This window comes from Podarcis liolepis (assembly GCF_965112155.1).
Source record: "Podarcis liolepis genome assembly, chromosome: 2".
Taxonomy (NCBI): Eukaryota; Metazoa; Chordata; class Lepidosauria; order Squamata; family Lacertidae; genus Podarcis; species Podarcis liolepis.
In genome coordinates, this window is record NC_139555.1 from 53,743,284 (window position 1) to 53,770,698 (window position 27,415).

At 42.6% G+C, this 27,415-nt stretch overlaps 1 protein-coding gene across 5 annotated transcripts in view; it reads left to right on the forward strand.

The window, feature by feature from the left end:
* PPP2R2B (protein phosphatase 2 regulatory subunit Bbeta) overlaps nucleotides 1-27,415 on the forward strand; it is a 249,573-nt gene that overhangs the window by 204,803 nt on the left and 17,355 nt on the right. For all 5 annotated transcript variants that reach the window (XM_083487822.1, XM_083487823.1, XM_083487825.1 and 2 more), the window contains 2 exons: nucleotides 5,260-5,437; nucleotides 19,415-19,579. In XM_083487822.1, the coding sequence (XP_083343948.1) occupies nucleotides 5,260-5,437; nucleotides 19,415-19,579 (343 nt within the window). The remainder of the gene's footprint in view (nucleotides 1-5,259; nucleotides 5,438-19,414; nucleotides 19,580-27,415) is intronic.

Consider the following 27,415-nt stretch of genomic DNA (forward strand, 5'->3'; position numbering starts at 1 on the left):
GCTGCCTTATATTGAGTCAAAACATTGCTCCAATTAGCTCATAATTGTCTCTGCACTTCTCTCCAGGGTTTCAGGCAAGAGTGTCCCTCAGTCCTACCTGGAGATGCCAGGGATTAAACCGGGAACCTTGTGGATCCAAAGCCCTTCTCCATGAGTCTTTCCCATCTGATCCTTTCCCTCCCCTTCACCTGGGTAACAGTTGGTTGGATACCATCAGACAAATTGGTGACAGCAATAAGCCCATTCACGTATTTTGTTCAGTTCTATGATTATAGTATTTCTGATGTGGAGGACTTGCAGAGGGAAACAGCAAGCAACAAAAGACAGTGGAAGAAATGACACTAGGGTTGAATGTGTGAGTTTAGAAGGAAGGAGAACGCCTGGGGGAAGCAGAGGCTTGTAATTAGATTGGAAGTTTATCTTTATGCAGGAAGGTGTCTCCTCTCACTTCATAGGAATGGCCCAATAAGGCAAAGGCACAGGGAGCGTGAAATTGTAAGCCTACCATGATAATAGTCCTTGATGAATATTCTGTCTGCAAAATATTAATCCCCAGGCAGCACTGGCCGGTTATTCCTACTGTTGACAGCATAGGCAATGCCTTCTAGAAAGAGAAAGATGAGGGGAGGAAAAGACATAGAAGAGGAAGGCTTAGCACCTAGAGCTCCATTTGAAGTTGGTGCTCACTATCTCACAGCATTCACACGCATCCAGTGCTGCCCAGATATTCTGTCTAGACAGGTGATGTTTTAATAATTTAATAAAATGGTTCTGTTGAGCACGACAGGAGGGCGTATCAGGTGCTGTACCCTGAGCCACATAGGCTTGCTGAGTTCATGACTGCACAGGAATAAATTGGGCTCTCTCTACTCATGTTAATGGGGTCAAGATAAAGCTCAATAGGAGCTTGATCAATGGCATCTGATGGCATTCAGATCAATGTCTACATCTATTACCACATGGTTAAAAAAAGAATGCACTCTCACATGTTATTCCAACGTGTAAAAATACATTTAGATGTGGGTTAAACGTGACAGCACATAAAACCGGGTAGTTTCAAGAGAAGGCCCACAAACCCAGTGAGATTTGAGAAGCAGCTTTGAAGTTCACTGGGCTTCTCTCTTTCTCTGTTGTCATTCTCACACTTCATTTACATCACTCAGTTTTAAAATGCAGGATACAGCGTTTCAGAGGAAAATACTGCTACATCTCACAGAAAAGCCACACGGAGTCATAAGTGTTATGTATAAAACAGAAAAAGGAAACACAAATTAGATGACTGGGCCAAAGTCACACAGCAGATATTGTGAGCAGATTCCTCCATGCAGAGCAGCACATTCGCCTTGCGATTCTTCCTTTCTGCTACCTATGCTTTTTACACCGCAGTGATTTGAGAGGACTACTTTTGAATGCTGAAAGCGAGTCTCTATCGATAAAGTACAAGGACAAAGCATGTCTGACTAAGCATTTGTTTCAATTGGGAATATAGCCCCCCTCAAGGAACCTGTTTTAAAAACTCAGACGAAAAGTACAGTCATACCTCATATTACATCCGCTTCATGTTACGTTCTTTCAGGTTACGTCCTACAGTGACCCGTAAGTACCGGAAAGGGTTACTTCTGGGTTTTGCCGCTCACGCATGTGCAGAAGTGCAAAATGACATCACACGCATGCGCAGAAGTGGTGAATCACAACCCGCACTTTCACAGACGCGCCGCTGCGGGTTGCGCTCTTTTCATGTTGCGAACAGGCCTCCAGAACGGATCCCGTTCGCAACCAGAGGTATCACTGTAGTTAAACAGCTAGAGCTTGTACGCAAATGGCCTTTCAAAATTCTCCATCCTATGTGGAGCAGGGTGGGATGGGGTGGGGGAAGGAATTTCAAAAAAATTCTCCTGGGGAACATTTTCCCCTGCTGCAACATTTTTGTGAGGGTAGGGTGCCAGTATCACAGTTTCTTTCATTCCACCACCCTCCCCCAACAGTTTTTGGGAGGGTGTGGCTGCTGCTATGAGTAGCAGCAGAAGCAACTGTGTTAGCAGCCTGGCTTCCATTTTGAATCCTCCACAGTGTGTCCTGGACCTAAGATGGGTGGGGTTGTGGAAAAAATAGCTACTATAAAAAATAAGGGAATTTGTGAAGTAGGTTTTGTGTACTAGGAAGTGAGGGAGAAAAGGGGGGCCCTCACAATTTCTCAGGAAAAATGTCTTCTGGGAAATTTCAGCTTAGCTCTAAAAAGAACAGTAGCAGTTATCCTGATGCAATTCCCTCTTTCTTTCCTGGGATGCTTTCAATTTGGGGTTAATTGCTGCCTGAAGAAATGCAATTCTGATAGGCACAAAGAGGAAGGCCATATCCCCTTGCTTTCTGAACCACACCCACCACTGAACCGTGGCAGAAAGCGAATTTTACAGTGCAAAAGAGGATTAGTGCTCCATTAACTTTGGAAGGAGGAAAAATCCTCACCAGATGAGAAGAAAGGGGTTGGAAACTGCATGTGGAGGCATGTGATCACTCGCATGCCATCTACATGGAAGCAGTATTTTGTGCTTCATCACTATATCTATCTATCTATCTATCTATCTATCTATCATCTATCTATCTATCTATCATCTATCTATCTATCTATCATCTATCTATCTATCTATCTATCTATTATACACACACACACACACACACACACGAAAGATTGGCATTTTCATTCCCCCTTCTGAAAACACAAAATAATTTAAATTGTTAGTTGGTTTATTTTATTTGACAGCCTGTGTAGGGTCTTGATTTGGTTTGTTACACTGAATTACCCTTTCATAATGGGCATATAGATACTGCCCCCAGGTTACTCTTGTAATTGAATAAGGAATATATTTAAGGACCTGTCTGTGTTGGTTAAGAACGTCGTGACTGTACTAGTTAAGAGAAGGGTGGCTTAAGTAGAAACCTAATAGTAAAAGAGCTATGTGCTAAGTTTTAATTGATATCTTTAAAGCATCCATTTACTTGTGACTATCGTTGACTAGACAGGTTTGAGATCCATTTCGCACATTCTCTCCAGTGCAGTTTCAGAATGGAAGGAAATGGGTAATGGGTGGGTGGGGTCTTAGAAATCAGGGCACATAAAGGAGAAAATTGCTGATCATGGTGTTTTCCTGATGCAGATAAGAAGACATCACCCTGCCATTCGCACATCATGGTTTGTAGGGCAAGGTCTAGTTCTACTCACCCACATGCACATTTTGTTGTAAAAATGTGACACTCCTACCCTGCCAGTTTTAGATGCAAATAGGGCAGATGCATGAATGAACTATCATTGCTGCTCCCATTGCATCCCATTTGTGAGCTTTGATACCCTCCCCATCCCCCCCAAAAGTTAGTCCTGGATAACATTTAAGAAGTTACCTCTTTCTGCATAGCTCCATCCCTTCCCCTCCCTAGGATGCATTTCCTTGTGTTCTGCTAGAGTGCACTGGGCCTTCATTTATGAAGTCTTGAATATATTTTAGAATATCTGATCACCACAACTGGAAGATGGTACCAATTATACACTCCCAGCTACAACAAATGGATGGTGGTTTTGACCACCCTTATTGGTTGGTTGCTTGTTAAACATTACCATGGTCTCATAAAGACCAGGAAACACCATCTAATCCTGACTACACACTTTATAATAATAATTTGTTATTTATACCCCGTCCATCTGGCTGGGTTTCCCCAGCCAATCTGAACAGCTCCCAACAGAATTGATGGTGATGATAATAATTAAAAACAATAAAACATCAGACATTAAAAGCTTCCCTAAACAGGGCTGCCTTTAGATGTTTTCTAAAAGTCAGATAGTTGTTTATTTCCTTGACATCTGATGGGAGGGTATTCCACAGGGTGGGCGCCACTACCAAGAAGGCCCTCTGCCTGGTTCCCTGTAACCTCACTTCTCGCAGTGAGGGAACTGCCAGAAGGCCCTCAGAGTTGGACCTCAGTGTCCAATGTCCTTTGCACCTGTTGGACCATTTAGATTTTCTGTTCCCGGTAACATACCCTCCCTTGTAGAATTCTGATTATTCTTATGCAGAGTAAATGCATAACAAAGATGCCAGTATAAACTGTACTTGTGGACTGGCTCATTTACCACTGTGTTTACTGCGGTTGAGCCAATCTGTCCACCCTACTCATTGATTGATTGATTCTTCCTAATTGTGGGAAACTCTGGGTTTTGTTTTTTTGAGTGAACAGCAGTAAAAAAACCAATTAAGACACACCTTTCCCACATAACTTCACAGGGCTAAGTAAAAATCTTATGGCGAAGCCCTTAATTTTGATGTTTGTTTGTTTCTAGGGAAATCTGATATGACCATAGAACCCTTTAACTTCTGAAAACCATCACGTTTCTCTTGACAGCCTCAATGGCTGCTTTCTCCCTGCAGTCTCTGGGCAAAATGCTGGGCCATGTCCCCAGATGGCTGCGCCAAGTCCTTCAACAGCAAACGATGCATCATTGAATGTGTCAGGCTGAATTAGAAAGCAGGCTCATCACATTAATCTCAGACTCTGAGCTGGCAGTTCCTATGTTCTAGTGTCACTTGATCCTGGCTGTCATATCCCCGTCTCCACCTCCACAGCCATGGGAAATCTCCCCAGGCAGCATACAGACAATAATGCACAGTAATGAAATTGCTGGAGGAAATATGGCATTGGCATTGGCCACCATTGGCTGACGCCTTTCTATTATGTTAAAGTTTCCTTATATAGCTGAAGCTTCATCGACTGATTTACTGGAGTATACTTAAGAAGCATTGGAGTGGGGAAACTTATGCCATGTGCTTTTGTGTTACGTTGTTATACCCGCCCCAGTTCTTCTACATGATGGGAAGAAGGAAATAAAGGTTGCTCACAGGGCGTGGAATCTCTACTTACATATATATATATATATATATATATATATATATATATATATATATATATTTGTGGGGTTTGTACTTCACCCTTTAGTCACAAAGGTTCTTAAAGCATCTTACAAAAACCAGTACTAAGATGGTCCCTGCCCTTAGGCTCACAGTCTACAAAGACATGACACATGAGGAAAGGGGAATAGGAAGGAGGAGGAAAAAGCAAGATCAAATTCTTAATGTTCTTCTAACCCAGCATAAGAACCCAGTTCTAATAACCATATCTGTTGCTTACAGAAAAGTGGTTGCAGTATATGATACTTTCTTTGATGATAGACGATTTTTTCTCATTAACTCCTTTTGTTTCTTGTCTTGACAGGTACCCGTGCTAAGGCCCATGGATTTAATGGTGGAGGCAACTCCCAGGAGAGTATTCGCAAATGCACACACATATCACATCAACTCCATATCTGTGAACAGTGACTATGAAACTTACATGTCAGCGGATGACTTGAGGATAAACTTGTGGAACTTTGAAATAACCAATCAAAGTTTTAGTATCCTTTGCTGCATGAATCTGGCTGGAGTTGCCATCCAATCAGAAGAGAGCCCTGTTCTGAGAAGGCACCGCTTGCTTGAACCTCAAGTTTGCACCTCTTGAATGGTTGGTTTGTTGTGTCCTTAAAGTGCATTTGACAACTGTACTTGTCTCAGTCCCCCACCTGCCTTTAGTCTGCAGACAAATGTTTACTCAGAAGTGAGGCAAACCCTGAGCACCTTATAAAAAGTTCTACATGGGCCCAAGACCTTCTTTACTGACTGACCTTATGGCATTTGTATGATACGCCATAACCTAAAGTTCTCTTGGTAGCTTACAAACAATTAGAAAAACAAACAATTGAAATGCAAAGTAAAACTTGAAACCATTTTCATCAACTGTAGCCATTCAGTATGAAGGAAATTACTTCCTTCCCTCTCAGTTCAGCTAGGTAAATTGTGGACTGCTTCCCTCTGGTAACTGCATTGGAGAAATGGGGTGGGAGAGTCTTAAGGTCTTTGAAAGAGAGTAAAGAAGGGGAATATGAAGGACAACAAAAACACCTGGGACTAGTATTGCCTGAGTTAAGAAATGACAGAGGAGGGTGGCAAGCATATTTCTCCAAAGCACTTTTTGTTGGTAAAGTAGTTTACTGGGGGGTTGCTGTGATAAAAAGAATGGGTGCTGGAGTAACTGCCGTTTGAGTTCATATTCTTCCCCCTTAGAGTATAGAGTTATATTGAGAGTTCAGAGAATTCTGTGGTTCTGGTACAATTTTCCAAATGGATAAAGAGGTGACCTGGCATATACAGAGTTGCCAGAGTTGTGTGGGAAGATGCCATTGGGACACAACTCCCATGTGTGGTATTGATGGCATCACCCAGGGAAAGGACTGTAGTTCCGTGGTAGAGCATCTGGTTTACGTGCAGAAGGCCCATATTCAATCCCCAGCATCTCCTGGTAGGAGCAACTGCTAATCAATGTAGACAGTAGTGAGCTGAATGGCCCAGTGGTCTGTCTCCATATAAAGCAGCTTCGGTTCGTTCCTGTTTTCATTAGCTTATCAGATAAAGCTATAATCCTAAAGACACCATTGATTTCAGTAAGACTAGTGTCCCAAGAAATGCATTGAAGATCTGGGTGTTAGGCTGCAGCCTCTACACAGGGATGGAGAAATTAGTCTATTTCTGATCTGGGTCAATTTAGCCTGTGTTCATTCATCAGTCCATTCCATCTTTCTGCAAACTATCTGTAACAGGTTTTTTTTTTTTTTTTAAAAAAGAGATATTCTGATACAACCTTTAAAAATGCATATTTTATCTACTAGTAGCCATTCTAAACATATTTTACCCCAAAATATTTGGTGGTGGTTGTCATTTACATATTTTGGTACATTGTTTGAGTTGAGATTTGAGTTGAGTGTAAAATTCAAAAAATAATCAGGCTACGGGAGTTGACTATTAGGTCAATTTTCCTTTAAAATGCAGACCAAATAACATTCTCCTTTGACCATGTAGCATGTTCCACTGAAATGAGGAAAATTTACTATAGTTTAATCAAGGCTTGCAGCCAACAGTGCATGCATAAGAGAGAAGGAGGAAAGAAGGAAGAGTGAAGAAAGTGTGTGAATTGGAGGAAAGGAGAAAGGTGTCAGATGGGCAGAGGGATAGGAATAGAGTGGGGTTGAGGGTCAGGATTTGGGGACAGGGTGATAGGGAAGAATCAGGATTTGTGCAGGGAAGAGACAAAGACTGACAACAGGCAACACTGGGGAGAGCATTCTGCCATGGTCTTTTGCAGGTATTATATGTATATATATTTATCTACACACACCCCCATAGCTACCGGCTTCATTGTGTCTGTACAACTGTATGTAAATCTAAAACTAAAGGTAAACAGAGTGAGATTGCTAGCCTTCCTCTTCCTTTTATTTTCATTTTTTTAAGGTGATCCTCCTTTTTAAAAAACTACCATTGCAGTTTATCTCTAGGCCCTTTTGTTGCCTTTGCAGTGACCACACTCAGGGCTTTGCCAGTGTTCAAAACTCCCATTGTTCTAGCCACATTTTGAAACAGGGAATTTTATGAGCAGTTTCTGAGCTCTGGGCACAGTACTATGCCTAAGATTTCAGATTAAAACTGCAGAGTGGAAGGAAAGGAGGACCTTTTTCTGCCTCCCCACTTCCAGCCACTCTCTGAAGACTGGAGAAGACACCCTCTTAAGAATATTGGAGTAGTGGGTAGAGGAAGGACTAGACCATGTGAAAAACCAACAGTTAATTCATTTTCAGCTTTTTATTATTGTTATAAAAAAACTACACTAGACATTCCGTTGTTGTGCACATAACTTAGGTTTAAGGTACCATTTAGCTCCTAGCTTTCATATCTCAGTTTCTAACACTGGGCTCTGCTTCCCTTAGCTAGAAATCTAAATGCAGCTCAGCTCAGCTGGTCATTATTGCAAGGTGCTGCTTTCCAGCTCGGTTGACAAATTGTTGAATTTTGCTTACAGGATCAGCATGGGAGGAAGGCAATTGCAAGGTGTAATTTAGACGACAGGTGCCTTTAGGGAGCATGTGGAGAAGAAATATTAATAGGTAGCTTTCATTGCATGCTACAGATATGTGACAGGCTGCTGGAACCAGGCATGCAAATGAGGCCGTGCCAGTCACCTTTATAAAGCCACAACTGGAATAATAATAGGACTTGTGGCAAAAATTACATCAGGTGTGCCCAAAACATTGCTAGAATACCATATATTGCTCTCTCAAACAATGTTGCTCTCAAGTAAGCAGATAAAATGTAGGTTTCCTTTACCAGCCATGGGGGGCAGGGAGGAAGCACCCAGTGTTTGGTTTGTTCATATGTGCACACCGTGTTTGTGTGTGCATTTTTGAATTTTCTTATTCTAGACAATGTGCTGAGGATTTGCCTGATAACTATTGTTAAGTTATTGTTCTTAATCTCTTCCTCAGAAGCCACAGTACGGTCACGCCATGAGGCAGCCATGAGTGTGTCATTTTAGGTGGTGAAACAATTTTTGCAAATTTATTCAGTGAGGGGTCTTAAAAATATGTTTTGGGGTGTGAGGAATTCAAATCTGCTGTTACTTCGGACAACATTTAGTTTGGTAAAGCTACATTTGATTAAAAAGGCATAGAAACTGTTTTCAGAAAACCAAAGATTTTAATTTTACCTTATGAAGATGTCAGGTAATGCCAAATAACAACAACAACAACAACAACAACAACAACAACAACTGCAAATACTTGGCAGCCATTTTTAATTATTTCTATGCAATTTTACACACATTTCACTTATCAAGCAAAACTATATTAATTTAACCAAAATATCTTTTGAATCCCAAGTCATGTCACAACCTTTTAGAACCCCTCAATTTTGGAAGTTGAAAGTTTAAAAATTCAGCACGCCCTGATCCAGCAGTAGTTGTGGTGAAAAGAAGCCAAAGGGATAATAAGAGTTGCCAGGGAACAGTTGGGAAGGACAAACTAAAAGGCACCCAGCTTTTAACTAGGATGTGAGGTCTAATTTTCATGGCCCTGGGTGCCTCTTGAAATATCGGTAGGATGGGGGTGTAAGTATGCACTTGAAGCAGTCGTGATTTCACCATGCCAAGTCAGAGAGCTGGGAACGTGGTGTGCTTTTGTTTGAACTGTGCAGTTTGAAGCCTGCTATGATTCTGTTGCTAGAATAGACCTTTTCTGTAGCAGTGGGGTGTTGGCTTAGCCTGGATGCAAAACGCTTCACCTTTCCCTTTCACAATCCTGCAGTTTAGTCTGCAGCCTCCCTTTCTCGCCTGAACTGCTTTTAACCACAACACCTCACATTTCACTTGGGTCCCTTCAGGGGAAATACACACACACACTCATCCACATTGTAAAGCAGGGGTGGCTAACCCAGGACTCCGCAGATGCTACTGGGCCACAACTCCCATCACCCCTGCCCATTGGCCATGCTTGCTGGGGCTGATGGGAGTTGGAGTCCAGTAACATCTGGAGGGCCACAGCTTCTTCATCCCTGCTATAAAAAGATGATGATGCATCCAGAGAGACATGCAAATACAGCATTGATCCAAAGGAACCAATTAAGCGTTCTGATCTATCCTTTCATTTATTGCTTGCACTTTGTTTAGCAGTCTCCCACTGCAGAATTTTCAGTTAAACTTGGCAGGTTCTGCAGGGTTTTCAGAAACCCTGCTTTAAAGCTATTACACAACCTGTGTAATTTTGGGTCAGCTGAAGATATGTCCCATCTAGCACACACGAGTAAGTTGACACTCTGGGGTAGTTGAATATTATAACATGGCATGCTTTCCCATAGGCAAACAGCTCTGCTGTTCATTTCTTGTGGCATTGCAACCTGCATCAGCCAACAGTGGGTTGCTGTGAGTTTAAAGGTAAAGGGGCCCCTGACCATTAGGTCCAGTCGTGACCGACTCTGGGGTTGCGGTGCTCATCTCGCTTTATTGGCCGAGGGAGCCGGCGTAGAGCTTCTGAGTCATGTGGCCAGCATGACTAAGCCGCTTCTGGCAAACCAGAGCAGCACACAGAAATGCCGTTTACCTGCCCGCCGGAGCGGTACCTATTTATCTACTTGCACTTTGACGTGCTTTCGAACTGCTAGGTTGGCAGGAGCAGGGAACGAGCAAAGGGAGCTCACCCCGTCGTGGGGATTCGAACCGCCAACCTTCTGATCGACAAGTCCTAGGCTCTGTGGTTTAACCCGCAGTGCCACCCACGTCCCTGCTGTGAGTTTAAATGTACGCTAAAAGCAGCCTTAAAAGGGATTGCTGTTAAAAGAAAGCCATACTAAAAACTGAGAAAATCTTGTCTTTTTGACAGTGGGCTGTTGTGGTTGCTTTCTTCTCAGTAGAGCTGGCAGTGATGTGCTTAACAGACATGATCCATTAGTTCATTATTTTTCTCCTTGAGAGTTCCATTTTTGTCACAGTTTGTGTAATCCACCAAACCCAGTTTTGGCCCTCTATCCATTCTGAGTGAGAGTTATGGGGAAACCCTTGGTCATGTGTTTTTGCAAAAGCTTGTGGACCTTTGCAGCATTTCAGTCTTACAAAGGATTGTAACAACCCACCCCATCGACATGGTATATTTTAAATGAAGGAAGCCTTCTGGTCTGTCAGTGAGCCATAGATGGAACCTGTCAGCATGTGACAAATCCTGTCCCATCCCTAAAGTGTCTCCCTGGTTATTACAGATTTGAGTGTATAGATGCCTACTTGAATCCTGTGAACTGGAGAATAGTGGACAGTTGCAAAATTGCCAATTGCTTCTTCCTCGTAGAGTGAAAAATCTGTAGTGGATAATGTGTGTGATCCAGACAAAGTTAAGCACTTGCAATACGATGACGATGATGTGCTTAGCATTTATATAGCATGATGTGTGCAGGGCCAATTGCTAATTACTAAATAGTGAAGGCATTATGCATATTCCTCAGAGCTATCTTTAGAATTGCAGCTTCTCTGGGTAAGGAATGTATTTGAAAACCCTTGTCTTTGCCCATTTTTTATATTTAAGTTGGTTTTGACAGCAAGAGAAATGCATTTTTATTTTAGAAGAGGGTTACACTGGGGAAGGGAATAATTTCCCCCTTTTCTCTTGTTACCCTCTCCTCCAAATTCTGGTCAATTTAGAATTGCTTCACACTTAACATGGCAGTTTATTTTTGCATGGGCCTTCCACTAGTGTTTGCAATAGTAAGTGTGCAAGTGTTGATGCATGTGTGCCCATGCTTGCGTCTCCAGTTATGCAGTGGGCATGTCTATGGAGTTGTAGTTTAGGGGACACACCTTCAGCTCGGTAAATGTTCAGGGTGTTTTTTATGCAGGCAGAAAAAGCAGGACATTTATTAAGCCACATTTGGCAGGATACAGCATAAGCTGGGTGAGCCTGCATTACACATTAACTGCAGAAAGCCTGCACTTCTTGCACAACATGGCCCTTTTAAACTATGTTGTCACTCTCTCTGTGTGTGTGTGTGTGTGTCCTGTTAAGCATTCCCATCTAAACAACATGTGCTCACAAACCCAGCACATTTCATGTTGGGCCCATCTATTATTCATTTGCAAGAACAAATTGGTTCTTTAAAATGCATAACTAATTTCCAGTCTGAAAATGTGATGAAAGAGAAGCTAAAATCTAACAGCCCAATTCTGTGCTCCACTGGTGCATGGGATCCCGTGAAAGATCCCTGGCACTGGACTGAGGGAAAGGCTCGTCCGTTTCTTCTGGTACTGATGATCAAAAGACTTTTCCCACTACAGGACTACACTGGCATATTTCTGGAGTCAGGGGAAAGCTCCTATGAAGTAGATGTGCCTCCTTTGCGTAAAGCACAAAGTAGATGTGATGGCAGAGACCTATTCAGTTAAACCCAGGTATTTAAGTCTGGAGGGGAAGTTCGTATTAAGTGGTCCCCCTCCAAAAATAGAAGACTTAATGGGGCTGCCAACAGACAGGATGAATTTCCTGTCACATCCTAGCCCGTCCATCTATTTCCCCTCTCTTTAGCACAGTTCCAGGGAAAATAAAGAGAGATGCTTTGAGTTTAGGGCCAGAGGACACAGAACTTAACAAAATATTGTTAAGATAATTTTCCTATTATAATTAAGGCCAAGTGTCAAAATATATTTAAGGGAACACAAGGGAACACAACAATCATGCACAAAAATGTACCAAATAAAATCAATAAATTCAATCTAACTTGGCTAGTTACATTTTGCATCCTTGTGTATGCACAAAATTCCTTGCAAAATAAGGTTCTGGGAGAGCACATCTTTGGTTCATGCAGGGCCAGCACATGAGGCAAGGTGATGCGACCGCCTCAGGCTGCAGGATCTGCAGAGGCAACAGATCCCAATGCCAATCTTTATTTCCCTCCCCCCTTATTCCTGAAGTAGATCTTCGCTCACACCCTCCTTCTTGGTGGTTTGCCTCAGGTGCCAAAACGTCTCGGGCCAGCCATGGCCCATTAGATGTTTCCAGAAAGAACCGACTAAAAGTGAAGTCTCACTTATTTACTGAAATCTAAGACAAAGCTGTTAGGGGGGAATCATTGTTGGCCCTAGCTATGAGATTTGTCACCATAATATCAACCTATCCGCTGAGTCAGTATATGTCCATTTAAATGTGTGGGGTAGTCATAGGAAGCTTATGCTGACTCAGATGGTCAGCCTATCTAGTTCAAGATGATCTGCACTGGGGATTGAAAATCCCTGGCCCTCCAGATGTGGCTAGACTCCAGCTCCCATCAGTCTCAGGCAAGATGGCCAGTGGTTAGAGACAGTGGGAGTTGCAATCTATGAACATCTGGAGGGCCAGAGGTTTTTCATCCCTACTCTATACTGACTGGCAATGGCATCCCAGGGTTTCAGATAGGAGCCTTACCTGGACACACAAAGGATTTAAATGCCACCATCTGCTTGCAAAGCAGGTGCTCTGCCACTGATTTGTATCGGTTAGCATATTTATATTATTTGCTTATTTATTTGTGTGTGCATGGTGAGTTCAGGGATTTGCAATTTCCAAGCTATTTATGTCCAGTTATTCCCACTGAAGTCAATGAGCTTAACATTTTCAATATCAGAACTGTGTCATCTGTGCCGACAGCTCCTTCCTTGGTCAAGTGCAGAGTCTATTTAACAAGGTCTCAATATCCCCCGGGGCAGAACCATACAGTGGATTAATGAACCTGCCTTTTGTCCCTTAGAGAGCCAGGATGAAATCCTTCTTGAGTTGTAAGTGAAAATTATGCCGAGGAAGGAGGTTCATCCTAATTCAGATATGGTGCATGTCACAAAACCTCTGTGCGCATTCGTGGCAAAATATTTTAAGTAAATCAATACAGATTGACAAATTTTCCTATAGGTCCATGATAATAATGCCATCTGACATACCTGAAACATCATTTGTGCAAAGTCCAAAATAAATCAAATTTTAACTTTCTAGAGAAGCTAGATCCACTAAAACCACTTCCTCCAGAGTAGTCTCATTGGTCAGTGAGGCTGCTGTAAAGTTGCATGGCTTGAGAAGCTAAATCAAAGCATCTCTGTAGGCAAAATTAAATCACACGTGTTAATATTTTCATTCTGAGCTCTGCCACTGACTTTGCATGCGGTGTGTATACTTGCTGCCTTTTTCCTATGCATTGATTTCACTCCCACATCCTTCCCCTTGCTAAACTGCGGTGAGCGATACAGTGTTCAATGAAAGCAAAGTAAGGATAAAAGATTCTGTGCCATATCAGTAGTAATGCAATAATGCAGCCAAGGGGATTCTTTGCTAGGCTGGGAAAAGAGCCCATATTTCTTGGTTTCCCGGCTTGTGATTTTAATTGAAGGACCATCCTTCCAGCTGACAAGAAGACTGGCAGCATAGATATTACAGGCAGGTACTGAAGTGTACAGTATTAGCAAAACTTGGAATCTATGGACAGACAGTGCACTGCTTTTTCACACTTTCACCAGATTATTTCCCTCCCGTTTGGCTGAAGCAGCTTGAAACCAGAACATCACCAACATGGCAGTGGTGAGGAAGCATTGCACATGCAGACCAGGGATGGGAAACCTCTCGACATTGACTGTCACTGGAAGAAAGTGTTTCATATGGGTTCGCTATGAACGTTAATGTTTATTGAACATTCGAAGTATTTCGCACACATAATAAACTTATGCAGCAGGTCACAGATTCAGAGTGCAGAATGCCCCAGTATCTCCAGGTAGGGCAGGGAATGTGCCTGTCTGAAACTCTGGAGAGCAGCTACCAGTCAGGGTAGATAATACTGAGATTGACCAGTAAGTCTGACTCAGTATAAGGCAGCTTCTTGTGCTCTGGTGTGCAACACTATAATACAAGTCAGTGTTTCTTACTCCAGTCTTGCAGCTAGGAGGTTGAGAGATTTATTAAAGCAAGGATTACCAACGTGTTGCCTGGTTTCCTGGTGCCTGTAGCCTACTCTGCCCCACCCCCTCCCAGCTGAAATCGGGCTTGAAAGAAGCATTCTGTTGCCACCAATAGAATAGGTTGCCGTTTGTGCTTGCCTGGGGGTGTCTGATGCCTTGTTGGTTACTCCCCAGCAAATAGTATTCAGAGATGTGCTTCCTCTGATCTTGGAGTGCATATTTCCCCAAACTTTTTCCTAATTATCCATAACATGGACTTCACCTTTTTCATAGCTGCCACATCCTGTGCCAATATTTCCATCAAGGTATCCACCATGACTCCAAGGTCGCTTTCCTGATCAATCACTGTCAGTTCAAACCTCATCAGTGTGTAGAGATTAGGATATATATTTTTTGCCTCAGTGTGCCTCACTGTTGAACTGTACTTGTAATATTATTGTCTATTCACTCAGTTTGATGAATTCATTTTGGGGCTCTTCACAATCCTTTTGTTTTGTTTTGACAATCCAAAATAATTCAAAGTCATAAGTATACTTGGACACCTTACTATTCATGTAATTTATGAATAAGCTCAAAAAGCTCCAACCTCAATATTGATCCTTGTGGAACTTCTCAGATCCCTCCATTGGGAGAACTGTCCATTTATGCCTAATCTCTGCTTTTTGTTCTTTTAACCAGTTACTGTTCTATAAGAGGACCCATCCATTTATTCCATGACTGCTTGGTTTACTCAGAAGGCTTTGATGAAGACATTTATCAAAAAGCTTTTTGGAAGACCAATACACAGTGTCTACCAGGTCACTTCTATCAGCCTGCTTACTTACCCTTTCAAACAATTTTAAAAGGTTAGAGAGATGGTTTGCAGAAGCCATGTTGACTCTTTCCCAGCACATTTTCTCCTATATGCTTGAACGTTTTGTCTTTTAAAATTGTTTCCATAAACTTGCCTGCAATAGATGTTAAACCAAATGGTATGTAACTTTCATTTCCCACTTCCTGCCCCTCTGGTTACAGATGCTAATATTAGGGTAAAGTTCCATAGCTTTGTTAAATCAGCAATTTAACATTTGAGTTCTTTAATGATTTTGGGGTAGATGCTATCTGGACCTGGCGATTCTCTAGTTTTTAAATTTATTAATAAGGGTGGAAAGTCGCATGCTCATTCCAATAGGACTGTGTAGGGGGACATGCCCCAGTGAATTGGATCCCTTATCTCTCTGAAACACAAGTTTCATTTATGAGAAGATGAGGAGAGTGGTATATCCAACTATTCAATTTCCCCATCATATAATGCTACATTAAGGAAAGTATTTTTCACACAGCCACATTTTCCCAGTAATCCCTACAGGAGAAGGATGTTCCTAACCTCCCATTCGCCCCGTTAGCAGCAGGAACTTAATTTGTTTTCCGTATGGGGCAAAGAATGCCTCTGTGCTTTTCCCTCCTCCTCCCCTTTATCCACACTAAGGCTTCACAAAGCCAACAGAATTGGCCCATGCTGGGGTTTTTGTAGTGTGAAATCTAAAACTGCTTGACATCAGTGGCCACCATCTCAGAGCAATGACTGAGGGAGCCAATCATCAAAAGATCATCTGCACTTATCAGGGCTTTTTCTCTGAATGGTAAGGCCAGCTGAGAAAAAAATACCAATAAATACCCTGAATCTTACAATTGTGTCCATCTGTGATTCTATCTTGGATCGAAATGTGAAGAATTGAAAAAAACCAACCCCAGCAGCAATTATTGGAAAGCTTTTCTAGCGTGATGCCTTGGCTATTTTTTAAAACTGCTTCATTTTGTCCCTTGGGTTGGGGTTGCAGGGGGCAGGAATCATAACTCTTCCATCTTGAACCAAAGCAAACGGTTGTAATCTGAAAGTAAGCAGTTACTTTAGCTGCTAGCTTTCCTTGCACTAAAATCAATAAAGAAGCACAGGCTGAGTTTTAATTAGTGTGGATGCAAACATCCCTGTGAGACTAAAAAATACCCCAAGACAGACAGATTTCCTGTTATTTTGCTTGGAAATAATATGGTCTGAAAGCACCACATTGCATCCTGGATATATACTGTCCTGTTTTTTGTATGGGGTGCTGCTCTTTATTTATTTTTTTATTGGAATCAGAGAATGCTCAAAACATTCCTAGCCACAATCTCAATTTTGTTCCAATTCTGTATTGAAAAGACATTTTATCTCCTCTAAAGATCAATTGTTGGTGAAGCTGGTGTCAGTGTACAGATTCTGCCCTTTGCTTCAGTGTGTTATGAATTGGTGATATAACTCTCGTTAGCCCTCATAGTCTTCCATTGCCCTGCTTTTTACATGTTTTCTGTGCATATGCACTTCATTCTCCCAGGACTACAGGTTTATGGAGGTGTGAAAAGGGGAGGAATAGGTGGGAACCCAGAGAGGTTTCTGTGGAGCTGTGAAGTTATCAGGATGGGGCAAGGTCAGGAAATATTTTTCTCCCATACTGGAAAGGAAATTAAGGATACAGTATTAAACACAGTGACTAGGGAGTTAAACCCCACTGGATACAGTGGGAATTTCTTCTGAATGAACACGCATAGCATTGCCCTGTAATTAACACAAGAAATTAGCCAAGTTTCAGTGGAGAATGAGTAGACTGTGAACAAAAGAAAGCCTGGATAATGGAGGGTTATCATGTGATGATAGCCAAGCAGATATAGTAGGAAATTAGCTGACCAGAGTGAATAGGCAGAAAAGATTGTGGAATTGTGACCACCTGTTTAATGCAGTTCTAACAAAGGAACCTGGGCAGGCCATGTGATGAAAAGTAGCCTGCTTAAGCCGTTCCTGGTGCTTCCTGGAATGAAGGGGGCGGGGATCAGGTTAGTAATACCCATGGGCATTATTAGTAGGTCTTCCTTCCCAGATGATTCTCACTTCACCGTGTTCCAGTGTGGTCAGGACATGATTGCATAGGATACAACTAATGCATATTCTAGGCAAGGGCTTATAGACCCTTCTTCACCAGCAAAGACTTTTGTTTAAGGGAGGGAGGGAAGATCAGGAGATGGGCTTCTAGAAATGAAACCTTGTGTCCAATCCCTTATAATCAAATGGTCTCCCATTCACTTTCACTCAATACTGGAGACTCACAACAGACAAGGAGTTGTTATAGTTCCATGTTCTAATCCACCTCCATTTCAACCAGTGGTCTCTAGAAACAGTTGCATGCCCTGACTCCCACCGCCTCAGTTCTTGACCTAGGCTCATGCATCATGGGCAACCAGAGAGAATCAATTTCTTGGCCTGTTAAGGAAAACCATATTTGAAAAGCATTTTTTGTTAAACTAATTGGACTTTAGCCTGATCAGAGGAATTCCTTTGTTCTGTGGAGCCAGTGGCCTCATTCGCACATGACACTAAACCATGATTTATTAACTTTGGTTGATATTAAACATAGTATAGCATTAGGTGCAAACGAGACCAGTGAGGCTGTCACTTTGAGGAACAATTTTGTTAATGTATGCCAAACTAAAATATTTGGTAAGAGGAAAAGAAGGAAGGAGACACTTAATGATAGACAGCTTGCTATTTTGTTGAGTCATTAAGGTCATGAATGTCATAAAGTAGTTGCCCTATCCCAGTTAAAGCATGGTTACTGGTAAATTGTAAGGTTTTGGTGACTGAGCTGGGGTTTTTCGCCTCCTTGCAGTGGACATTTATAATTACCAAAATGCAATCCCACTGAGGATAGCTTACATATGCCAGGGCAACTAGCAGAGAATGGAGAGTGTCTGCTCCGATATAAGCAACAAAGAAAATCCAGGAGACAAGAAAAGTAGGAGCTAATAACTTGTTTTTGTGAGAGCAAGTGGCTGGTATTTATGTGACTTACCTCGGCCTTTTATTTCATCTGACTAGTCTGGTTATTTTCCTCAGATGATTGCCCATGGTGTTACAGATTGATTTTGCTTTGTGAAATAGAAAATCCATTGTGCGCCTACCATCAGCCAGGGGGCAACCTAGTTGACTAATGAGTTAGGATTCATTTTGAGTCAATCACCTAGCACATGGTTGATGGCAGATAAAGCAACGTGCTTTGAATGAGTGTTCTTTCTAGCACCACGGCATGTTATAGCATGAGGATGCATAAGAGACTTGATAATATGCACAACATTCCAACTGAAAGGGATGGAGCTAGAGAAGGATTTGGTCTAGACCATCCTTTGCCAAGCTACCATTCCTGATGTTTTGGACTACAACTTGCATCAGCTCAGTCGGACTGGCAGGGAGTTGTAGTCCAAAGTGCGGCAACTAAACTGCTGATGGAGGCAGTTGATTGACAGCATGTTACACTTTTATTAAAGCATCTACACTACCTAGCCAAGTATAAATTTCTGGTAATAATTTATAAAACCATGAATAACGTGGATCCAGGGTACCTTAAGGACCACCTGAATTCTTATATCACACCTGAGAACATCTGTTGAAGCATTGATATTTGTCCCCCAAGTTGGTGAGATTCATCTGATGTCAACACGAAACTGAGCCTTTCATGTTACTTGCCTAGTCCTATGGAAAACTCTTCAGTGGACAATCTGGAAACTTTCCTATACCACCGGGCTTGTGCAGATAATATTTCTCTTGCAGTAGCCAGTGATCTATGGTTTTAGTTCTGTTTTTGCATGTTTTCATTGCTTTTATAATTGTTGTATACCACTCCAGTATTTTTGTGAAATACATATTTTGATAAACAAAATATAAACAAATAAATATGCACAGTTTGCCCTCATTTACACATAACATTAAACCAAGCCATAGCTTAGTGTAAATGAGCTAACATGCAGACACCCAGACAGGTAGGCGATAACTGCTCTTATTATCCCCTTCTATCCTCATAACATCTCAGGTATGTTACTCAGAAGGTTAGTAGTTGGCCCAGTTTCAGATTCACAAACAAGAAGTGAGTTCCACCCAGGTCTCCCCAGTCCAGATATATGGCAGTCTCTTGTCTCCTCCCCACTTCCTTGGGACATCATGTTAGGCCTCCTGCTCTGTGCTGTTTGTTCTGCCTTGATTCACTTCTGCCAGATATTGTAGATATAAAACCAGCAAACATGGAGGAGCTGACAGAAGTGATTACGGCTGCAGAGTTCCATCCGCACCACTGCAACACCTTTGTCTACAGCAGCAGCAAGGGGACAATAAGACTGTGCGACATGCGAGCGTCCGCCCTGTGTGACAGGCACTCCAAATGTGAGTATATTTTGACCCACAGAAGGATGAATGAGAAAATAGGATTTGTACTTATTTTATATAAAAATATATATCTCAATGGCAGGTCTATGGGGGGGGGGGAGAAGAAACCTTAGTTTTTTCTTAGTAATCAGTTATCAAGCTTACTTCTGACACAGAGTATTACCAGCTGGAAGTGAACAGAATATATCCTCTTCCTGCTGTGATTGCCAAAGTCAGAGCAGCATGCACAATAGTTTTTACCTTGGTGCTGTTTATATCTCTGTACAACCGAACCTTACCCTCCTGCCAGAATGAGTAACACCCAGACCTCACTTCAGTTTCTGGTTCACTGGGTTCTCAGATATCTTAATGTCAAACTGAAAGCTCAAAGTACATGGGAAATCCCTGGGTGTGGAAGGCAGAGGGAATGGCAAAGCATTTTATGAATAGTTGCTTTAATGCATGGGGAACGGGACCCACACCATTGCTTTCTGTCCCCCTGAACAAGAGATGTGCAATTGCTATAAGGCCCCGCCTGATGCCTTTTCCAGCCAGAATTGAAATAAATCTCTTGCAAAGATTCAGCTAATTGCTTTTTAAAAGGACAGGAGAGAGAGATTGGTTTTGAACTAAGTTATTCTGATCCTCAATATTTAATCCAAAGCCCATTTTTCCATTTCTTGCCATCTGAAGAGTGCTTCCAGTTTGGGAGTCAGCTTTTAATTATTAATGTGGTGGTTTTGCAAATCAGAAATGGTGATATTAAATTGCAGGTCATACACTATTTTCTATAACAACTAAGATGAATGTAGCTACTAAAGCAGAGATGGAGAACCTGTAGCCTGGGTGGCAAGTACAGCCCTGCAGGCATCTCTGCCCGGCCATCAGGACACACCCCACCTCCCAGGCCACTCCTTGCACTGGCCCTGCTCTGCGTCCTCTTCAAGTACATTTGCCTGGGCGGAATGTGCCACTCAGCTGTGATAATGCCTCTTGCTTGCATGGGTGGAGTGTGTGTGCAGAAACCTCAGACATTTTCATGGCTGGAATGTAGCCTCCTAAGCAAAGGTAAAAGTTGCACACTTTGCTCCAACCACCTTCGCCTCTAGCCCTGCCCACCATTGGCATGTGACCACGAGAAGATTGCTCATGATGGAATGCAGCCCTCAGTCTTAGTAAAGGTTCCCCACACCTGACATAAAAGATCAAATCACATTCTCAAATTGGTATGTTGAAAATAGGGGTTGACCGTATCCATGTAGAGTTCAGTATGTGGTGATGTGGTTGTGTGACTGCTTTATAACTCCACCACTGGTAACAACCCAATGTTCATTCCCATGCTGTCCCAAAGATGCCAGATGCTTGTTGGGTAGTGTGTTTGACATGCTTTTACCACATTCTGAACTCACTCAGCTCACATTTTCACACATCAGTTTGGTTATGTGCCTCTCCCCCTTTAATAAGGGAAGGTAAAGGACCCATGGACAGTCAAAGGAGACTATGGGGTGCGGCGTTCATCTCGCTTTCAGGCCGAGGGAGCCAGCGTTTGTCTGCAGACAGCTTTCTGGGTCATGTGGCCAGCATGACTTAAGCGCTTATGGTGCAACGCAACACTGTGATGAGTGCCGGAGCTCACGGAAATGCTGTTTACCTTCTTGCCACAGCACTACCTATTTACCCACCTGGACTGGTATGCTTTCGAACTGCTGGGTTGTCAAAAGCTGAGGCAGCAACAGGAGCTCACCCCATCACATGGATTCAAACCTCCAACCTTCTGATCACCAAGCCCAAGAGGCTCCGTGGTTTAGACCACAGCTCCACCAGCATCACTTAATAAGAGAAAATGCCAATGCAGTTGAAATGAAATATTCAAAGAATTTGGCAAGTTGATGCGCTAAAGAGAGTAGAAAATGAAACCAGTAGTGATTTACAGTTAAGTGATAACTGGAATAGGTTTTCAATCTGAACAAGTGTTATGTAGATGTTGAGTTATCCTTAACTATTTTTGTCTACGTTAAATTACACAGATGTTTTAATCCAGATTAAACCCTTATGTAAAGAATTTCTCAAGGGGCTGAGTCATTTTAGCTAGATTATTTTCAGTCAGGATTTATAAAGTAGAACAAGTTGTTCTTATACCTGAACCAAGAATCCATGGGGGATTTAATCTCAGCGAACCAGCCTAATTCAATTGAATCAGAATGCTTGTTTTGCGTAAACAAACTACATTTTAGAGGGGTGGCCTGACTGTAGTTGGATCTGTTCCCTTCTTTCCATCATGCTGAAAGGGAAGAGATTGGTAGGCTTTAGCTTCTGTTTTTGCAAACCATTGTTTGTCATTCCATCTGAATGCAGCAGACTATGGTTTGTGGAAATCATAGCTTGCCCTTAAACCAGCATCAAACCCTCTTGCACGAAGGAAGGTGGAAGGAGAGCACATGCAAGCATGAGGCATGGCATCACCCATTTCTCTAATGACAAAGCCTGGTTTATTGCTGCATCTGAACTTAAAACAGGACTTCTGTGAGGAACAAGTTTTCTTCCCTTTTTCTATGACTGATCTCCTTTGTCACATGATCTTACGTCCGTTTCCTAAAGCGGAACAAGACCTCTCTGTCTCCTTAACTTTTTGCACATGTTGATCCCATTATGCAAACTCTGATAAGGTTCACAATGGCTGCATGTTTTCCTGTTTAGATTGGCATATTCTCCTGGCATGTGTTTTGTCATGTTTTGTTTATTTTCTTTTGTCCACAAAAAGTACAGACAAAATATGAGCATGTTCCTCTTGACAGAGTTTATATCTCAAAGGTGCTGTTTTCCTAGGAAAATAGCCATTTCTCCCATCCATGATGCTGTAGTAGCTTGCAGTTTTTCTTTTCTTTTTGCTATTGAATCAATCCCTAACCCCTAATAACCAGGTTACAAAAATGACCTCTTCGGCTTTATCGCTTCCACTTAGTGGGAGATGTCACAGAAGCCCAATTAGATGGCTGTTCCAAGCGTATGATTATATCCTGATATCTATCACTAGAGTTCATTGGACAGCCACAATTTTTTTCACTCTTTCCTCCCAGTGTCTGATTATTGTACCACTTCAGATTCATAATATAAGCATCAAGAAGCAGGCTGGATTCATTTCCTTCCCTTTTTCAACACCGGAGACCTTGGCTTGGTTTGTTTCTTTGTTCTGCTGCTGCTGCTGCAGTGTCCTTTAGAGCGCATACAAGCCAATTGTGAAAACAAGTTCAATTTGACCTCTCCCTTGACGTCTGATATTGATTTTTCCCTATCCTTCAGAAGCATTGGCCCTCAGTCAATTGTGGTTCAGCAGACTTGCAAGTTGGAATTGAGGCAGTTCATCGGGGATCAAAACAAAAAACAAAACAAAAAGTGACTTTGGCCTTTACAGATGAATTTTCAAAAGGAAATATTTAATAACTAGTTGTGTTTAATCAAAATGCAGATTGTATTGAAGCACCTTCCAGTTGTGTTTCTGTTACGTGTCACAGGTGGATATACCTGTAATGCATTGCTGTGGGTTGGCCTTAGGATATGCACCATGCAACTGGAAATATGTACCTCTTTCTGTGCACAATCTACAGCCGTACCAAATGAATCTGTTTCTTTATGTCAAAGAAAGTATGTTCCTTGCCTTACTCTGCCACCCAGAAATTTTCCGACATGTATATGGCAGTGTTGGCTGAACCACCACCCCACAATACTGTGGGTAACGCAGTAGCCTTAAAAAGTTATCAAGATAAATCCGCTGCTTGTGGCCTTGAAAGCAACTTCCTTGCTCAACCTTCCTTGCCCCATGCTGTTCTGGGAGTGCCTCCTAGAGAGAAGCCACTCTTTGCAGAACTGCTTCGTTCTTGGCAGGTGGCCATTGTAGAGGCAGCAGTGACATAAAAAGCATAGCTGGGTTTTCTGTACTGTGATATTCAAGCAGTATCAAGGTCGCACCTCTGGGTAGGTGCGTTAGAGCCAAGGATAAGATTCCTGGAAACGTTCCAACTCCCCCCCTTCACACACACCCAGTGGCGGAGTGCATATTGAATTGAATTTATTACGGTCCCAGACCAGACTCGGCGGAGTGTATAGTCCTGATTTTATTGAGCTCTTTTTCAGTGCCTTAGAAGGATAGAATTTCACATCCCACCAAGCCTGTATTCTCAGCAACTGCAGAGTCTCGCTTTTATTGTGGCTAATTGTTCTTCCTGCAGTGTGATTGGGTTTCAGTGTTCATGTAATCTTCATTTCCTACAAACTATGAGCAATAAGGCAGGTGATATTCCATGATGGCTTGTGCAACCAACAGCCCTTTTTTCAGCCTTACATGGGAGGTGCTGGTTCTCCCAAATGACCATTCCCTTGTGAGTAGTACTGCCATATAGTGTGAGCCTCGTAGCAGCTCTGTATACTTTCTGCAGCAGAGGCAAGGAGCCTTTTTTGGCATGACAGCTGCCTTTCAGTGACCATAACATGCCAGTGGTGGGCAGAGCCAGAGGCAAAATTGTACAGCAGGCTACCTTCTAACCATGCAGAGGTTAGAGGTTTCTCCACCCATCCACATTGCTCCATCCTTGATCTAGGCAAGGGAGAAGCATTATCACAAAACAATGCTCTAGGTTACTCCAATAGCAGTAAGTGACTTTCAGCATAACTACCATCAAGACTTGCCCTTGACCCACCGCTTCCCCCCAAGAAAACTTGATCTTCACTGCTGAATTGGGGCAAAATTCAAACAGGTTTTCTCCAGGTTGACATTTGCTCAAATCTATCTGATTTTCCCAGGGAAAGCAGCAGGGCAAGTCCAAAACCACTCAGACCCATGCCTAGAAAGCATGGGATAAGCAGGAAACTGCTCAGACCCATGCTTTCTAGGTGAGGGATGAGCACAAATCTGGATGAGTTCCAACCCTAGAAATCTGTAAAAAGGTAAAGGGACCCCTGACCATTAGGTCCAGTCGTGGCTGACTGGGGTTGCGCGCTCATCTTGCTTTATTCGCCGAGGGAGCTGGTGTACAGCTTCCGGGTCATGTGGCTAGCATGACTAAGCCGCTTCTGGCAAACCAGAGCAGCGCATGGAAATGCTGTTTACCTTCCCGCCGGAGGTACTTGCTTTTTGCTACTTGCACTTTGACATGCTTTCGAACTGCTAGGTTGGCAGGAGGCTGGATTGAGCAATGGGAGCTCACCCCGTTGCGGGGATTCGAACTGCTGACCTTCTGATCGGCAAGTCCTAGGCTCTGTGGTTTAACCCACAGCGTCTAATTTCTCTTTATCTTCTGGTGGTCTGCTGTTGGCGTAAGAACAAAATGACTGAAACATTTCCTCTTGTTTCCAGCGTGGAAACTCGGAAACTTGCAGAGGTTGGATATGGCACTTCCTGTAGAAAACTCTTGAGCCTCTCTCATTATATTGGGAGCAATGAAATGTCACTGGAGGGGGAAGAAACCCCTTCTGCTTTCTGCCTCTCTAAAATGAAAAATCACAGTCTCCTTTTGCACTGCAGGAAAATTGCCAGGTTTTGTCCCATTATAGGGGAAATTGTCAGCCATACCACCAGATGGGAAGAGTGCTAGCTCTGTAGTTTTACAGATGAAATGTCATTGTAGGAGAGAGATTAACCATATTTCTGTGAAATTCCCCAGCCCCCTGAGAACCTTGAAGGCCAGGATTTTTGTGCCTTTATCATTACGTCATAAACACAAAAGAAGGAAAAGGTCCAAGTGGAGAATAAACAGGAAGCGAGTGCATAGCTGCTCCAAGCAACTGGATTGTGTGTTACAGGATCACACAGCCTTCTGTGGGACACCTTTGACAGACACTGAAACAAATGGTTCATTGCTGGTGTGGGAGAGCTGTTTATTTGGAATCAAGCTGTTCCTGCTGCTATAAGCAAGACTACAGGTTTATTCAGAATGGAAGCACCCCTTTCCAAAATAGGTCCTCCCTTGCAGTAGTGAACAATGTATTTTATGTAATCACCAGTGCCCAGCAAGCTCACATTTCCCTAATCTCAAATTGCTGTGTAGCCCCCAAAATCCTGAGGTACCAGCTTGGGGAAGGGGCTTCTGTAAATCTTCAGGATTTAGTCATCAACTAAAAAAAAATTCTATTCAGAACAATGGTGCATTGTGGAATCCTGCACGACTCAGCCGCAAAGTTAAGGAAATGACATGTAATTATAGAACATGTAGAGACTATAGAAATTGCACCACATGTCCCACATTAGTTGCTCTGAAAACCTCTTGGGACAAGTTCCCTAAGCACTTGAAGTTTCCATGCCCCCAACCGCAAAAAACACCAAACATGAATAGTCAGAAACTACAACTCCATTTAGCCTGCTGGATATTTAAGGGCAGCTCTCCTACACAGTCCAGATTTGCAAATTACCATTTGTTCCTCTATCAACATGTTCATTCCCTGTGTCATTCAAAGTTTACTTTTGCAGCCTTTGGCATTAGGGTGCTTGAGACTGATCTGGAACCAAGAGATCTATCCAACTTGGATGATAATAGACTGGCTCTGGTTATCCTAATGCAAAGTGCTTCCAACAAGCAGAGAAGTGAAAAATTGAATTTCCATGAAATTTTGTTGGTAAGCGGAGAGCAAATTCTGCTAACCAGATTCCAGAGGATACTAGTTGTCAGCATCACCAAGGTTTCCTCAGCATCCCTTTTGCTGTTGTATCCTATTTTTCCTATTTGCGGGTTGAAATAAAGTTTAGGTTGTTCATATTTCATTTTAGAAGTTAGACTTTGTATATCATTCTGCAGGTTAGTCTTGCTACAGCCTAAGAATGATTGTCTTGTGGTTACGGGAGGCCAGGCTTTTTCACCAGTGGGTCTAGTACTATAGAATGCACTCCCTGCTGAAATATGATTTTTTTGAAGACATACCTGTTTACGTTGGCATTCTTTGATCTCTTGTCCTGAGTACTGTTTTAAATACTGTCCTCCATCCAGTCAAGCAAGAAGCATCTTCAGAATTGAAGGGCAGATTCTAGCCAGGCAAAAACATTTAAGGAGAGTGCAAAGCAGCCTAGATGAGGGTTGTGCCTTGGGGGGGGGGGAAATGGCCTGAGGAGAGTTCCAAGAGTCAGATGCAGCAGCCGGGGGGGGGGGGAGCACATTTGGGCCCTGGGTCTGAGGTCTCCCATCCCTACCATTGAACTTTTTAGGGATGCAGACATGATGACATGAGGAGAAAAACGTAGAAGACATTGACTACTTGTTGCTGGTACATACTAAAAGTTGGGAATATTTAAGCATATATATTACCAAATAGAAAGTTATTCTGCAAAAAATATAGTGATTATCCATCCAGTTTCTTTCGGTTGGTTGGTTTCCTTCCTTTCTTCCCCAAAGCAGCCCCTTGCTGTCTCAGTTGGGGGTTGGGGAGAATGGTTGTCTCCTCTGCCCAGAGATCCCCTTCTAAGCTGGGATAGGCCCCATATATGATGATCTGAGGAATCTAAGGCTTATCTGCACCAGTTGTCATGGTACCACCAAGTCTCCAGTTGGCAGAGGTTCTTTTGAGTGAAGGAGCACCATCTGGTCTTTGATAATAAGGCAGTTCACAAATTCCTGCATTTCAATTTTCACTTTGCAATGGTAGTCATTGCAAATGATGAAGACAGAAACTGTGGGAAGGAAGGTCACGTATGCCTTGTCTTTTGATGAATAAACCGCAAGGCAGGCATTGTTCTAAAGTGCGCTTCACCAAATGTACTATTGAGAGGGAGCTTACACAGGCGAGTTTGGCTGCAGGCCCAATTCAAGGAAATATAAAGTCAAGCCCGGTTCTAAATCCTGTAGTCTGCACATATAATTCTCATCCTGGATT